Genomic DNA, 14837 nt, shown 5'->3' with positions numbered 1-14837 from the left:
TCTAGTTCTCAGTGGCCCCTTCTCTTTCCGCGGAACAGTGCTGCATGAACATGATATTTGCCTGTCTCCAATGCCATTGGGGAAAATACGCAGCCGCCGCAGGAACCCTATCAAGGCTGCATCCCTGGGAGATCTACCGGACCCTACTTCCACCAGGCCCACAGTAGTATATCGTATATCGTTTCCCTCGCTATACCGTTCATGGTTCATCCCATTGATCCAGGTTGCCACATTCATGCGCGGCACTCCATCTGCCGTAGTGTAATGTCAATGTTTTTCCAGGCTCGGTTTATCCGGAGTTGGGCTCCGCGAGGTCCTTATCCCATTTCCCAGCTGATTTAGCCTGCGCTTCCGATAAGGGATATATGGTTGCAGTGCATCAATGCAAGGCAAACGTCACAAAGTTGCGGCATCCTCCGTTGGGCATTGATGTATCCGGCAATGAACGCCACGTTACGGGAAGATCTTGACACTTGGTTTCGGGCGTTGCTTTTTCGCACTTTGCTTATGTCGGAAGAATTACCGATGCTGGCGATGGACCTCGATAATTGCATTACCGGGACTTGCTTCTAACCATGTGCAGTTTCGAGGGGTCTTTGGATGTCCAGCGAGTGTGAGGTATGCCGCATGTAACATACAAACCGCAAGTGCTGGTAGCTGCGACTCTGTTTTGCTAGGCAGATAGATATGTCGGACTCAACGAAAAACAATCGGCTTTATACGCCAAGGCCTACTCGTGTCGGCGGCCGGGTCCAGGACAACGGAGCCGGCAACGAGGTGGTGACGGTGCCGTCCGTGGTCATTCTGTCTGGAGGCAATGGCTCCTCGACGGACCTGCTGCACTCTACCCCGCCGCCTGGACGTGCGGCGTCGGTGGTTTCCAAGGTATCCTCAGCGTCGCTGGCGGGCTCGGCCGGCCCCTCAACAAGACCTGCTTCACACCACCGCATTATATCACTGAACGCATCACTGGGCTCGATCCCGAAAGCGGATAAGACAGATCACGGTGCTTCCTCCAATGGGGTTCCATTGGCCACCATCCAGTCCGCTACAAACCGGCCACCGACGGGAGGTAATGAGCGCCCACCAAACCCCCTGGCACAGCTACCTCCGGCGCGGGTGCCACTGCTGCTGCACAAACCGCGCCGCTTAACAGTCCGGGACCCAAACCACCCAACGCACCCCGTCGGAAGAAGACGTTGTTGAGCTTTCTTGTATGTCAATGTGACTCCTAGTAAAACATACGCTTTGGCATTGTACTGATATACTACATCAAGCGCATCTTCTCGTATACCACCACAGGTGCTCGGTTCGTTCTGGCCTCATCTGTCGCTGCATCGACTTGCGCTGGGGTGGCCTTCCCAGCCATGACCATCATCTTCGGTAAGCCGTCCTATCCTGAACTGCCCTATGATTTCAAGTTTTTAACATTTCCCTGCCGTTTTATTTTCCCTAATCTGACCCACGATACAGGGCGACTGGTAGGGAACTTCGCATCTGCTAGGGCGACATGGGAAGGCGAAACTGCCCAGCAGATGATGAAGCATACGATTGATCAAAACGTGTAAGACCCTTCCGCTATGAGTCTCGCCATTCTCCTGAAAGAAGAAGGGTACTGACTAATCCGTCCTACAGACTTTATATTGTGTATCTCTTCGCAGGACGATTCGTATTAGGGTATATTGCCACGGTATGTCCCCATGTGTTTCCCAAACCGGTCAAGCCTTCTTCCAAGTTCCTTTCGTCGACGGGTTCTGAACCATGTAGCTCGGCTTTCAAACAATGAGCCTCCGCATATCCTCGGCAATGCGCCTGGCCTATCTCAAAGCCCTCTTGGGCCAGCGGGTCTCGCTCCTCGACACGCAACCTCCGGGACAGATCGCCGCCATCATCACGACGACGGCCAACACGCTGCAGAGTGGCATCTCGGATAAGCTCGCGGCCATTCTGCAGAGCCTGTCGCTCATCGTGTCCGCCGCCATCATCGCGTTCCTGCACAGCTGGAAGCTGACCTTGGTCACGGGAAGCGGACTACTGCTCATTACGGCGTGCTACTGTATTACTATCCCCTTTATCACGCGCAACATGAAAGAGGTCGAGGACGCCAACATCAAAGCGTCGGCGACGGCCAACGAAGCACTGAGCTCCATCCGGATGATTGCCGCGTGCGGTGCTGAGTCCAAGATGGTCGCCAGGTATACGCGCTGGGTAGCTGAGTCGCAGCGGAGGGGCATGAGTCTCTCCAAGGTGCTCGCGATCCAGCAAGCCACGAGTGAGTTGATCTACGAAACGGTGCATCCTATCCCCTCATGCTAACCGTTGAATAACAGTTTACTTCAGCGTGTTTGCGTAAGTTCTGCTTCAATTTGTCGCATGGCCCTGGTCTCGGGGGAATGCTAACAGGAAGAAGAACATTTGCACTGGCTTTCTGGTTCGCAGTCAGGATGCTTCTGGGCCTTGAGATACCAAGTGTTGGGACACTCATCATGTAAGCCTTAATATAGACGAGACACATCTTCCAGCTCAAAAATACCTTTCTGACTGACATTTCCCATCAGCGTTTTGATGTGCGTGATGATGACTGTCATGACAGTAGGCCACATTTCGGCACCCATCTCGGCCGCGGCCAGGTCCGCGGGCGCCGCCAGCATCTTGTTCAATGGTATCGACGCCCCGCTCCCCAAGACGAGTAGGTTAAAGGGCCAGGAGGTATCAGCATCCCAGAATATCGTCTTGTGGAATGTGAACTTCACCTACCCGACGCGTCCCAAGACTAAGGTCCTGGACGAGCTCAAGCTCATCATCCCGGCGGGCAAAGTGACGGCCATTGTCGGGCCTTCGGGTTCGGGCAAGAGCACCATTGTCGGGCTGATCGAGCGCTGGTATGAGCTCGACGGGGACCCGGACAAGAACAAACTGGTACGTTACCATCTTCTAAACTTCTAACCCCGAATACCATTCTATATTCGTGCAGGCGATGTGGTACTCACAAATTCTCTAAACAGGTTGCCTTCTTCCGCAACGGCAGCATCACCGTCGGGAGCCACCGACTTCACGACATCGACTTGAAGTGGTGGCGGTCGCAGATAGGCCTCGTGCAGCAGGAACCGTTTCTGTTCAACGACACCATCTTCAATAATGTGGCCAACGGCCTTGTGGGCACGGTATGGGAAAACGCCACGGAGGCCAAGAAGCGGCAGCTCGTCGAGGTCGCGTGTCGCGAAGCGTATGCAGACGAGTTCATTCTGCGTTTGCCTGAAGTAAGAAGGCCCTCTTTACTACCCTCTTCATTTATATTTCGTTCATAAGTCTTGAGCCTTTGAAGCCAATCACCGTACCCGGTGCCCCATATCCCATGAGCCAGAACTCGGAACCCCGAACTCCGAGCCCCTGAACCCCTGAACCCCTTTTGTACCCAAGCCAGCCATTCTCTGCTCGTCTCCATCAGCTAATCTGATATGTTCCACTGCTACAGGGCTTCGACACCTCCGTCGGCGACGCGGGCATCAAGCTGAGCGGCGGCCAGCGGCAGCGCATCGCCATCGCGCGCAGCATCGTGAAGCAGCCCACGATCCTGATCCTGGATGAGGCGACCAGCTCCATCGACGTGCGCGGCGAGAAGGTGGTGCAGGCGGCACTGGACCGCGTTTCGCGCAACCGGACCACCGTCATGATCGCGCACCGTCTGTCCACCGTCAAGAAGGCCGACAACATCGTCGTCTTGAGTAAAGGGAAGGTGGTACAATGGGGCAACCACGAGTCCCTCATGGCGCAGCGCGGCGGGCCGTATTGGCTGTTGACGAACGCGCAGCAGCTGGGGATGGGTCACCACGGGGCTGGTGTCGGTAGCAATGGCGAGGAAGGGGAGGAGGGCGCGAGTGCGAGCGCTGTGGCGGATGAGATGTCGGACACGGCTTTCACGGAGGCGGACAAGCGCACTATGGATCTGATGACGCTGGATCCCGGGACAGTACCGGGACCTTCGGCGAGGGTTCCTGGCCCAAAGGTTTACAAACCCCAGGGTGCTCTGAGGAGTCTCGGCGGCATGTTGCTGGAGCAGAAATCACTGTGGCCGTGGTATTCGATATTGCTGGTCGGAGCTTTGATTGCTGGTGGTAAGTCCTACCCATCGCTGTCGACCTTCCGCTGTACTGATTGTTACTTGTTGCTCGCAGCTAGCACGCCGGTACAGGCCTACCTATTCGCAACACTGATATCATCATTCGCCTTCTGGGGCGAAACCTTGGTCCAGATCACCAACTTCTGGTGTCTCATGTTCGTCGTCGTGGCTGCTGCGGTTGGTGTGGGCTATTTCGCATTGGGCTTTGCTTCGACACGAATTGCTTTCGTAAGGCACCCTTCTTCGTTCATCCGAACCCGATACCGGGGTCTGCTTGTCATATGCCTGTTCTGCTGACACACTTTCCAAAGCTGGTAACCACGGCATACCGCCGCGAATACTTCACCAACATCATCAGCAAGCCCGTCTCCTTCTTCGACGCCGAGGGCCACTCGGCCGGCGCCCTGACCGCCCTCCTGGCGACGGACCCGGCCCAGCTGCAGCAGCTGCTCGGCACCAACATGGCCTTCGTCACCATCTCCCTGCTGAGCGTGACGGGCTGCCTGGCCATCGCGTTCTACTTCGGCTGGAAGCTGACGGCCGTCGCGCTCTCGTGCGCCATGCCGCTCGCGCTCGCGGCAGGCTTCTTCCGGATCCGCTGCGAGAAGGCGCTCGAGCGCGACAACCTGCAGGTGTTCGCCGAGAGCGCCCGGTTCGCGACCGAGTCGGTCGGGGCGATCCGCACGGTCACGGCGCTGACGCTCGAGGAGCGGATCGCGGGCAGGTATGAGAGGTTGCTGCAGGAGCATGTGGGGCGGGCGTTTCGGAAGCTGAGGTGGGCTACGGTTGTGTTTGCGGCGAGTGATGCGCTGCCTCTTCTGTGCATGGCGTTTGTGCTTTGGTAAGTCGTCATATAGATACTAGAGTTTCTTGATGAGGCGCTCTGGCACTTTGGCTAACTTTTCAACAGGTACGGCGGACATCTTGTCGTTGATGGGGAGTACTGGACTTTCAACTACTGTAAGCCCGATCAATGATGTAACACCATGTGCCTTGCTTCAAACGCTGACCCAATCCGGAATAGTGGTCGTGTATATCGCTGTGGTTCAGGTAAGCATCACCTAGGCTCTCTTCGTTGGTACTCGGCAACTAACGGGATCTCGTAGGGCGCTATTGGTGCCGGGCAATGGCTCAGCTTTGGTCCAAGTAACCTCTCTTCGATCCTGCCCGGTGGTCGCTAGAGCTTTGCTGACGTACACTAGATATCGCGCAAGCAAATGTGGCGGCCAACCGGATCCAAGCTATGAGGGTGAAGGAGAACGGCGACGATAGTGGCATGGCACTTCACCAAGAAGATTTCGGGGACAAGGCGGAAGGCGTCCGTCTCGAATTGCAAAATGTCTGGTTCAGGTACCCTACTCGAGATGTGCCCGTCCTCTGCGGATTGGACATGACGGTGAGCATACCTGACCTCGAAGCCTGACATGTGGCTAACTTCGTGTAGATAGAAAAGGGGCAGTTCGCCGCGATCGTGGGGCCTTCAGGTAAGCCCTCCCCGTTTTCGATTACCCAATCTCACTGAAGAAGACATAACTAATGCAGGCGCACAGGCTGTGGCAAGACTAGTGTGATATCGCTTCTTGAGAGGTACAATACCCCTTTTCAATCGCCTATATATGCAAGCTTGGCAACTGACACATTATCTACTAACTCAGGTTCTACGATGTCAAGTCCGGCAGCATCCATATGAACGGCATCGACATCAAAGACATCCAGCTGCGCGACTACCGCAAATCCATCTCGCTCGTGGCGCAGGAGCCCTCGCTCTTCGAGGGCAGCATCCGCGAGAACATCCTGCTGGGCGTCGCCGACGAGTCCGCCGTCAGCGACGCGGAGCTGCAGCGCGCATGCCGCGAGGCCGAGATGCACGACTTCATCGCGTCGCTGCCCGAGGGGTACGACACCAAGGTCGGGATCAAGGGGGTGTTGCTGTCGGGCGGGCAGAAGCAGCGGCTCTCGATCGCGCGGGCGCTCATCCGTCGACCGAAGCTGTTGCTGCTGGACGAGGCCACCTCGAATCTGGACTCGGAGACGGAGAAGCTCATTCAGGGGGTCTTTGAGCGCACGCGCCAGACCCGCACCATGGTTGTCGTCGCGCACCGGCTGGCTACGATCCAGAATGCTGATGTCATTTTCGTGTTGGGCGATGGGGCCGTGTTGGAGAAGGGGACGCACAACTCGTTGCTTCAGAAAAGAGGTGTTTACTATGGCATGGTGAGCGTTTCCCTGTTTGTGATCCCCTTGATGGATGTTAGACTAACATAAATGCTAGTGCCAAGCGCAAGCATTGGACCGATGATCTGAAATACGAGGCAGCTTGGGGCCGAAGCCGCTGTTGGATGACGGCATAGACGGGAGGCCACTCAATCATAGGACGGACATTGGCTATTTGTCCTTTGCCCGATAACGGCTTTATAGACTATCAGATCCGGTCATTCTGCCACATACGACCATATCCTGCTGAATACTAGGGATCCCGTCCGCTCTCCCATATATAAGCAGCAGAGAGCCGAATTAGTACTAGGGTCGGTGACGACCTGGGAATCCTCGGTGTTGTATGTTTTGCATTTTGCTTTTGCTTGTTTTTGTATCGTGAAGCTGGGTGTACGCAACCATGTAGTGGCAACGGTCAATGGCACGGGTTGGGCACGGGAGTCCTTGCATATCACCGTGGGGAGGCGACCTGTATTAGTGTGCTAGCCTTTGGTTCTAACTTGAAACATCACGTGGTGAGATTAAGATCAGGTCCATTGCACAGGCCATATCCAGTCATCAGTGATCGTCTGTCATATGATGTTTAGCATTGGGTCTGTCCTGTTTTTGGATTGGCTTGGCCAGGACCCTTGTTATCATGACTCGACTCAACCGCAGGTAGGGTGTTGCCTGATTCCTCATTGGTGGTTGACAGGTTCCTTGCTCGGCACAACCCGTTGCGCTGGGCCCTATACGATGGTGTATGCCCGATTCGGGTCTCGTTTTCCTGCTTCTTGCCTGTTATTCGGGGACCTTGCCCTGAACATCTTTGAGCAGGAGTTGGCGGGGTTGCGCGCCAGCACTGGGATTGCTGGGGGCGGCCTGCGCTGAAGTGAGAAATCGAGAGCACTGTAAACTCTGCCTGCAGCGCTGCCCCAAATGCTGAACCGCAAACCGAAAGCCTGGCCCTTGTACGATGGTTTTACTCCCTCAACACACGGCCAATCGAACCAGGAACATGCGCAATCATGTACTTTTTTTTCGCATTGTTTATATTATGTAACATCTTTCTTGCTTACCATTCGTTATTTCATAGCGAGAACGACCTATATTTCTAGCCTGTCTTGTCGAGACTAGGTGTCCAGTTTGTTCACATACATCTCCATTGACCCCGCTATCAGGATATGTCTGTCCCGACTGCCCCTTATTAAATTGCTAATACTCGCGTGGCATACTCTATTCCAAAATCGAGTTTCACAATGGCATAGGCGTGCATCTAGTCCAAAGACCCAGCTCGTCTTGGGAGACGATTCCAGAGCGTCATCACGACCAGTGTGGTAAGTGACGCCGCGAGATCCGCAACCACCGTCAAGGTGCAGTAGTCCTCACAGAGTGGCGATAGAGATTTTCAAGAGTTCGTTCCAGACTGCTGGATGCGGTCAAGCATTCTTGGACGCGTAAGCTGTTGCGAGACTTTCGGGTCGATTTAGGAGTTTAGATGAGCTGGACGGATCGGTAACCCACAAGTACATTGACCACTAGAAGAAGACTGTACATCTCAAGTAAATGAAAGCCAGGCTCGAAATGGTACTACTACTCCATGTTACTCCAGTGAAGCTGATTACTCCCGCTCCCCCTTCCTCCCACTTCGCCTCTTAGAATGATATTGCAAGATGTCAGCCACTGACCGTAACGTTGCCATATCATCTAGAGGGACCACGACCCTGATGTCTTTCGACCAGTAGTCAAACCTCTCCTCGTCTTCCAGAATTGGGAATTCACTCTTATCCCCGATTCCAGGCATTCGCCAATTTTTAAACGATGCATGGTTGTCCGTGGTAACAAAAAGCCGAAGGACATACAGCCACTCTTCTGGCAACTCTCCAGGCCCCGTCTGTTGGGGTTCCGTGGAAGCTCGTTCAAGAGTCAATTCCCGAAGGCCATTACAAATCGAGAATGGTGCTCCTTTCCAACTTGCTACTGGTATTGTCGTCTTTCCTGGATGAAGTACCATCGTGTCGCGCTTCCGAGATCTTCCGGAGCGGAATTGGGTGATACTGAAGTTGGAGGCAAACAGCAGTATCGCCAAGTATAGTATTCGTCCAGATGTGTTGTGGATGGTTAGAAGACCCGGGAATTTTATACCGACGTAGAAAGGAGAGGGCATGACCGGGGCGGCAACCCTAGGCATTCTATAGATCTGTTGAAAGCCTAAAATGCCTTCAAAGGAGACAGCATTCATCTCATATGCTTGGTCCAGCGTTCTGGGCGTAAGAGTCTTTAGGGTCTGCCGTACCCTATTATACTTTCCAACGGCACCATTCAGGTACCAAGCACGCCAGCGTGAAATCGCCTTTCCTGCCTCCAAGAAGACGTCAAGGCCATCTAGTTCGATCTCTCCAAAGCGCCCAACGTTGTGGTATTTTATTAGAACACCGTTTCGCGGACGTAGACTTTTCCAGTCCCTTATAGAGATAGGACTGACTCTGACCTCGCCCAAAAAGTGGTTTCCTAATTTTTTGAGGAAATCTGTTTCATGCTCAATAACCCTGTTATCCGCATCGACGAATACGTCGAGGTAGTTACCAGCGACCGGTTGGTAGTGTGTGACCTTCAAACGTCTGTATTGTTGTGGCCAATGAACATCGAACGGGTTAATGCTGAATGCCTCTGACCTTTTCGTAAGCTCTTCTGGCATGTATCGCAGGTACAGAGTGTGTTCGGCCCAAGGAGTTCCATCTTGGCTTGGATTGCTAGACATTTCGTTGATCCGTACCCTGCTGGTAAAAGCGTTTACATCCTCGACTGTGAACGTGATGGAAGGAACGACTTGGCGACTGATGAAAACCATTCCCACTTTGATGCCGCGAAGGCTCCCGGCCGACATTGTCGCTGTTTGGTCCGCAATTGTGACGCGCAACGCCAACCTTTCTAGTGGATGTTCTTTATCTCCTAGAAACAGCTTATCACCCTGGCCAAGCAAACGCGGCCTCTGGGTCCGCGCCTCGGCACGCGTCGTGTCTTTGATGTCGTCGAATACTGTGTCGCATAACGCGTGGTAAGATAGAACCTCCCCGTTGCGCCATATGTTATGCACGTGCTTGTAGAATAGGAAAGTACAGAGACCGTACATTCTTTCACTGTAATTGCTGGTGGATTGTCGTACTTCAAAGGCAACTCCTCCTTCAGCAGCACAGCTGGAAAGATATGTAACACCCAGAGATTCCGCTCCATCACCGGGCGTGTCTCTGTGATGGCCTTGATGCGCCCATTCTTTTTGAAACGGCTCATGATCAGGCTCGCCGTTACAAGGAGCACTGTGGAAGTGTGGAGCCCGGTTCGAATTGGTTGAAAAATCGTGTTGGCTGTACGATTTATAAATACCGAAGGAGGCGTCGAGAAATGCAAATACTTGTACGCCCCTACTACCTAGCTCTTCCAGACAAGCGAGCAGTTGGCTCACACGGATTGCTGGTTCTCCAAGGCAGTAGTCCATTGGGAAAATGTGCTCCTTCTTCTTGGGGTGGCCGGACTCCGAATCGACGGTGGTAAGAGACGCACCGAGTCCCGAGAAGTGGAAATAGAAAACATCACCTTCACAAGCGCGCTGGGATAGCCTGTGGAACTGCTGCTTGATGTTTCGGAAAGTGGGTTGGATCTTGGTTTGGTCATTCCCATGGGACGAGACGAGTATTATTTTTTCGTGGAAGTCGAAATGTTTCTCAAGAACACAATCAACCAGTTCAATGTCATTGACACAGCCAAGCAAATCAGGTAGACGGAAAGGAGTGCCGTCATCGGACATTCTCTGCTTGTCTGGACGGCCCTTGTCGTAGTGGTCAACACCAACCAACAGCGCAAAGCAACGGATTCCACGTGCTATTGATGGCATGACGGCCTTCATATCCGAGGTCCACGCTTCGACCATTTTGAAGACTCTTTTCAAATCTGGGTTCTCCGGTCTGGGTTGAGTCATGCCCCGGTGATCTGCACGTATCACCACAGGTATGAACGCAGGCAAAGCAGCCCATTCTGGGGTCATTAAACTCTGTCACCTTCTCAGCTTACTTCTAATCCTTCCCCTGATGCCGCAAGCCAGGTTGATTATTTGTTGCGACGGTACAGCATGCTCAGAATATCTTGGAGATAAGAAGAGCCCACTTACCAATGTTTCCCGGATCGCACGTGCGATTGAAAAGTGGGACGACGAATGGCGTCAAATAGTCCTTTACCTTCCTGGTATCGGCACGGATGAGGGTAATTTGCTCAACTTCAAGAATCAGGCTATTGGACAGGGTAAACATACTTCACCCTTTTCACGAAGTTTCATTTATATCGGCTGTTATAGTCACCTGTTTACCGACCTTTCAAGTCAGTTGACCAACTAATGATGTAACAGGACTCAAAAGCTTGGTTCTAGAGGGTTACACGTTGCTCTCGCATAACTGGACTGAACATGATGAAATTATTCTGATTGGGTTCTCGAGGGGCGCATTTGCTATGCGGTGCCTCGCCGACTTCGTTATACAACGTGGCCTTTTGTCTAAACAGAAACTCTACGAGTTGCCTGATAAGTTCAGACACTGGATAGAGACTGGCCACGATAACAGAGTGCGCTCAGGAATGAAAATCAAGGTATGTGCTCTCTGGGATACTGTCGCTTCCATGGGCTCGCCACTTGCCCCCGAGAATCAACTGGGCAGGTTCTCTTTCGTACACTCCGAGTTACTGGAGGATATCGAGTATGCCTTCCAAGCTCTGTCTCTACATGAACGCCGATCCCACTTCGCTCCACTGGTGTGGAAATACAGGGAGGTAGATGACAGGGCGAGGAACAACACCCTCGCCCAGTGCTGGTTCGCGGGGCATCACGGGGATATTGGTGGAGAAGGGGAGGCCTTGTCACACTTCGCCCTGGCATGGATTATTGCCAAGTTGCGGCGTTTGGTGGCTATTTCAGAAGATGCGATATGGGGACAACAGCCCTTACTTGATGCTTGGCAAGTCCACCTTGGAGGTATGTGAATCAGTACTATCCACATGAGTTTCATCTATCAACTGCAAACACAGTCCATTATCGAATCCTCGTTGCTAATCAACGGCTCCTTCTGTGTTCCTCGGACATGCTGACATATAATACCTCCAGAAACCCTAGGTATCCGAGACGCCTCCAGGAAGTTGCTATACAAAGCTTTCCGGAAGCTGCATCGCCGACCATGCTGCCATTTCCAGAGTGAAAACGGCCTAGATCACCTTGCAGAGCGGATTCAGCACGACAGTTCTCGGGAGCGAATGCACTTCTCTGCAGGACTGTTACAGCACTATCGCGCCATTGAACGGTTCATTTCGTTCCATGATTTCGACTATTCCGACCCCAGTGTTGAACGTGGAGAGGATTTCAGAGCACTACAACGGAATGACCGTCGCTCCTGGATTCTAGCCTATCCTGGACAGGCCAATCCGCATGCTCGAAATCTCTGGCGTTTCTTTTATAAAGACCCAACACTGCAGCCGATTGAGAATCCAGCATACTACCGGGTTGAAGAACAAGCACTGGGGGACAGCGAGAAAGACGTCCTGGCGGCGTGGACGCAACACCAGCACGGTCTCATGCTTAAAGAGAGGTCTGACATTGGGGGCCCTGAGCCTGAAAACACCTACCTGCTTACACTCCGCTCATACCTGAGTGCCTTGCAGTAGTTGTCGTTGCAGTATTTAACGTCTAGGGCGCGGCAGAGCCGCTCCAACCTGTCTGGGGGTATGGGACGCGCTACCCATCCATCTATGTATCCTCTAATAGTATACATGTGATCGCGGGGTCAAAGGTGCGACTTGTGCCTCTTTGCTGACTTCTACCTGGGTGCCTTGGAAATCTCACAGACGAGGGGCAACGGCAGCAAGCGTACGAACATATAGCAGCGTATCATCAGAAATGTTTTATTCAAATGTTCCGGCATCGCTAGAGATTTTTGAATACCCAGTTGACTCAAGGAGCCCTGAATACAGCCGTTTAACCTGACTTCCCCATGATGAAGACTATTAGAGAGGTGCACTGCATGACCATAAAAGAGTAACCGACAGCACTGTTCTACCAAGCTTCGAAGGAAAGACGCGTTGCAAAATGCTTTAGGCAGCGGTCAACGTGTGAATCGCGAGTCTCCACCCAGATGTTGTCATGCAAGTGAGGTACTTTCTCTCAAGGTTGCCCTCATACTCTGTCTTAAACCCGCCAATTTAAGTCCTCATATACTTCAGTTGTTGACGGCTTTCGTTTCCGAAGTGTTTCTCTTGCAGATGATTTCAACTTCTGCTTAGCTCTCTCGAGACTGGCATTTGTGAGATCTGTTAGTTCGTGTTCCCTGTGAGGCGGGTTTGCCACCAAGCGGATACCTGGCGGGGTATCAACACCTTGCTCTTCTTGAGTTGAATGGGTATGTCGAGGGTAGCCGAGAAGAATGCCCTTTAGCTTGGAGGCAACCAGATCCTCGCTTAATTGGTCCATCTCTTCGCCCTTGATATCAGAGACGGCCCTGGAAAATACCAATGCCGCTCGCCGAGTAGACGTTGTCAAGATCAACTTCTTTCTGAGTACTCCGCTAGACGCCAACATCAGGCCGTAGCATATCGCACAGCAAGCCAGCCAGGCACACTCAAGACCAAGTCCGAGGCGGGTCAGAAAGCTCGAAAAGCCCCACACAACACCAGGTACTGTCCTGCAGACGGCCTGTTCCTTTTTTAGATAACTCGCCGGAACTGGCTCCCCTTTGTAGCAGACGCAATTACCCAAGCTCGTGAAAACAGATGGACTATAGCAGCCATGGCCGACGTCAAGGAAAGGCGCAATTAGCGGGATTGCGGTGCCGTTAAGCCATATGGTGGAGTTGTACGGCAAGACGGTCAAGGTATCCTGGTCGATTGGGACTGAGGTGTTGGAAACAAACTGGTTCCAGAAAGCACCGTCAAAGCCTGTCGCATTATATGGTGGAATTTCCACTCTGGTACCCCAGATCTGGTTTTCGCCTGTGTAATACTCCGGCGATTCAATCGAAGACGCAAGCCCGAGACCTGTAAAGGGGTTTCCATCTTGGGCACAGGAGTCAGACATGTTTTTATACCAGGATCTTGACCGACTTTCTCGTGTGTAGTTGAGGGGTTTTCGAAGTTCGCCCTCAGATTCTTGCAGCGAAATATGCCCATTGATGGCCAGTCGCAACAACTGAGCAGTGAGAGCATCTATTGATCATGAGTATTGTCGTTCTCGAGTGTATATATGTGACGGTGCCACTTACAGTCGCGTATGCTCTTGAAGTCGAAAGAACTACTTTCTACACTGTTCGTATCGCCTGTAATCTCAACGTAGTCCCAGACAGTCGTAGTATTACTATCGCGCCATCCACTAGATGTGTAATACAACCATATCTGATATTCATAAGCCTTCCCTTCGACACATAGTCTGGTATCCGGGTTCTTGACACTTTCGGGTGTAAGGTTCTTCGTAACGCCGCCAACATCAGAGACGTTGGGTCCTACCACGATTAAGCGTTGGCTCAATCCAAGTCGCGTTCCATCCAGTGCCCAGCACAACGATAGGTCCGGGGAGTTCAAGGGTGTGATACCCCCATTGGGCATCGGGTAAAAGTCCTGGGACAGGCTAACGTAACCAGTGGCTGCAGCCCAGATAACCGAGAAAAGGATCGTGTATCCGAGTGCATAGATGGCCATCAACATGCACAAGAGTATCGTAACGCTTTTACGCCAGAAAATAACGGTAGCCAGGGTCCAAATAGTTTCGAATGAGGACCGCGAGAAGGAGACGGCTATGTAAAAGTCCGCGGTAACCGTAAAACCGTTCCATCAGGACTACCAGCAGTGGATGCAGAAGATAGCGGTAAAGAACCCAGCCGTGTAATAGCCGGCCACCCTGGCCAATGACAGTATCCCAGGCTATGTCAATGGTTTTGCCTTGGGCGAAGGTAAAGCTTCCAAAGGTCATGTCCAAAGTGAACTTCTGTTCAATGGAATCACCCACATCGTTGTTGCACCTCATATCGAATACATTGAGGGGGCCCGTGGGCCCAGAGTGTGGCTGGCTAAGGAGAGCAGCCCCCCACGGCAAAGGGGGCTATTCCAATCGAAAGTGACAAGCCTGTATCGTAAGTCGCCAATTTGAAACGTTCTCTGTTGACGTGTTGGTTTGGTTGCTTTCGTCGTCTTTGCTAGCAGAGTCTGACAAGTCTGCGTCAGGGTCTTTAGTGAGATCAATATTGTCTCGTAACGATTCCGTCGAGGGATTGCGTAGAGGCGCGCCCGTTTCGGCCATAATGGCATGAAATTTCTCTTCGATGGACTTGGTTGAGGCAGAATGGAGAAGCGGGATGAGTTCAAAGCTTGAGTCTCAATAAATTTGCAGCAGAATACGTCCACCATCAGTGCCAAAAGGTCTCTGTTGCCTAGTTCTTGAAGAATCTGTGTGCCACGTAATACAGGCCCACTACGCTGTACGATCGTCCACGCACGTATTGCG

The 14837-nt window shown here is 52.6% G+C and overlaps 4 protein-coding genes across 4 annotated transcripts; 2 read left to right on the top strand and 2 right to left on the bottom strand.

The window, feature by feature from the left end:
• Positions 1-687: 687 nt before the first annotated feature.
• On the top strand, positions 688-6471 carry PG986_003944 (ABC multidrug transporter; the record flags this gene model as incomplete). The annotated part of the gene is made up of 20 exons (XM_066840166.1): positions 688-1185; positions 1278-1383; positions 1474-1564; positions 1636-1690; positions 1768-2272; positions 2331-2349; positions 2411-2488; positions 2559-2919; positions 3006-3260; positions 3476-4115; positions 4176-4348; positions 4432-4961; positions 5031-5080; positions 5145-5170; positions 5227-5266; positions 5323-5516; positions 5565-5604; positions 5671-5707; positions 5776-6334; positions 6400-6471. The coding sequence occupies 20 exons, from the start codon at positions 688-690 to the stop codon at positions 6469-6471; spliced, it is 4329 nt and encodes a 1442-aa protein (XP_066702793.1).
• Positions 6472-7934: 1463 nt separating this feature from the next.
• PG986_003943 (uncharacterized protein) lies at positions 7935-10241 on the bottom strand (the record flags this gene model as incomplete). Its single annotated transcript, XM_066840165.1, has 1 exon — positions 7935-10241. One exon carries the CDS (start codon positions 10239-10241, stop codon positions 7935-7937), a length of 2307 nt encoding a protein of 768 aa, XP_066702792.1.
• Positions 10242-10398: 157 nt separating this feature from the next.
• On the top strand, positions 10399-12013 carry PG986_003942 (uncharacterized protein; the record flags this gene model as incomplete). Its single annotated transcript, XM_066840164.1, has 3 exons — positions 10399-10609; positions 10713-11330; positions 11574-12013. The coding sequence occupies 3 exons, from the start codon at positions 10399-10401 to the stop codon at positions 12011-12013; spliced, it is 1269 nt and encodes a 422-aa protein (XP_066702791.1).
• Positions 12014-12533: 520 nt separating this feature from the next.
• Positions 12534-14633, bottom strand: PG986_003941 (uncharacterized protein; the record flags this gene model as incomplete). The annotated part of the gene is made up of 5 exons (XM_066840163.1): positions 12534-13396; positions 13445-13546; positions 13603-13839; positions 14081-14435; positions 14487-14633. The coding sequence occupies 5 exons, from the start codon at positions 14631-14633 to the stop codon at positions 12534-12536; spliced, it is 1704 nt and encodes a 567-aa protein (XP_066702790.1).
• Between the last annotated feature and the right edge of the window lie 204 nt (positions 14634-14837).

The sequence above is a fragment of the Apiospora aurea genome (assembly GCF_038362705.1).
Source record: "Apiospora aurea strain CBS 24483 chromosome Unknown utg000003l_segment0_segment0, whole genome shotgun sequence".
NCBI lineage: Eukaryota > Fungi > Ascomycota > Sordariomycetes > Amphisphaeriales > Apiosporaceae > Apiospora > Apiospora aurea.
The sequence above is the reverse complement of the archived record's forward strand: the minus strand, read 5'-3'. Positions and strand labels throughout refer to the sequence as shown.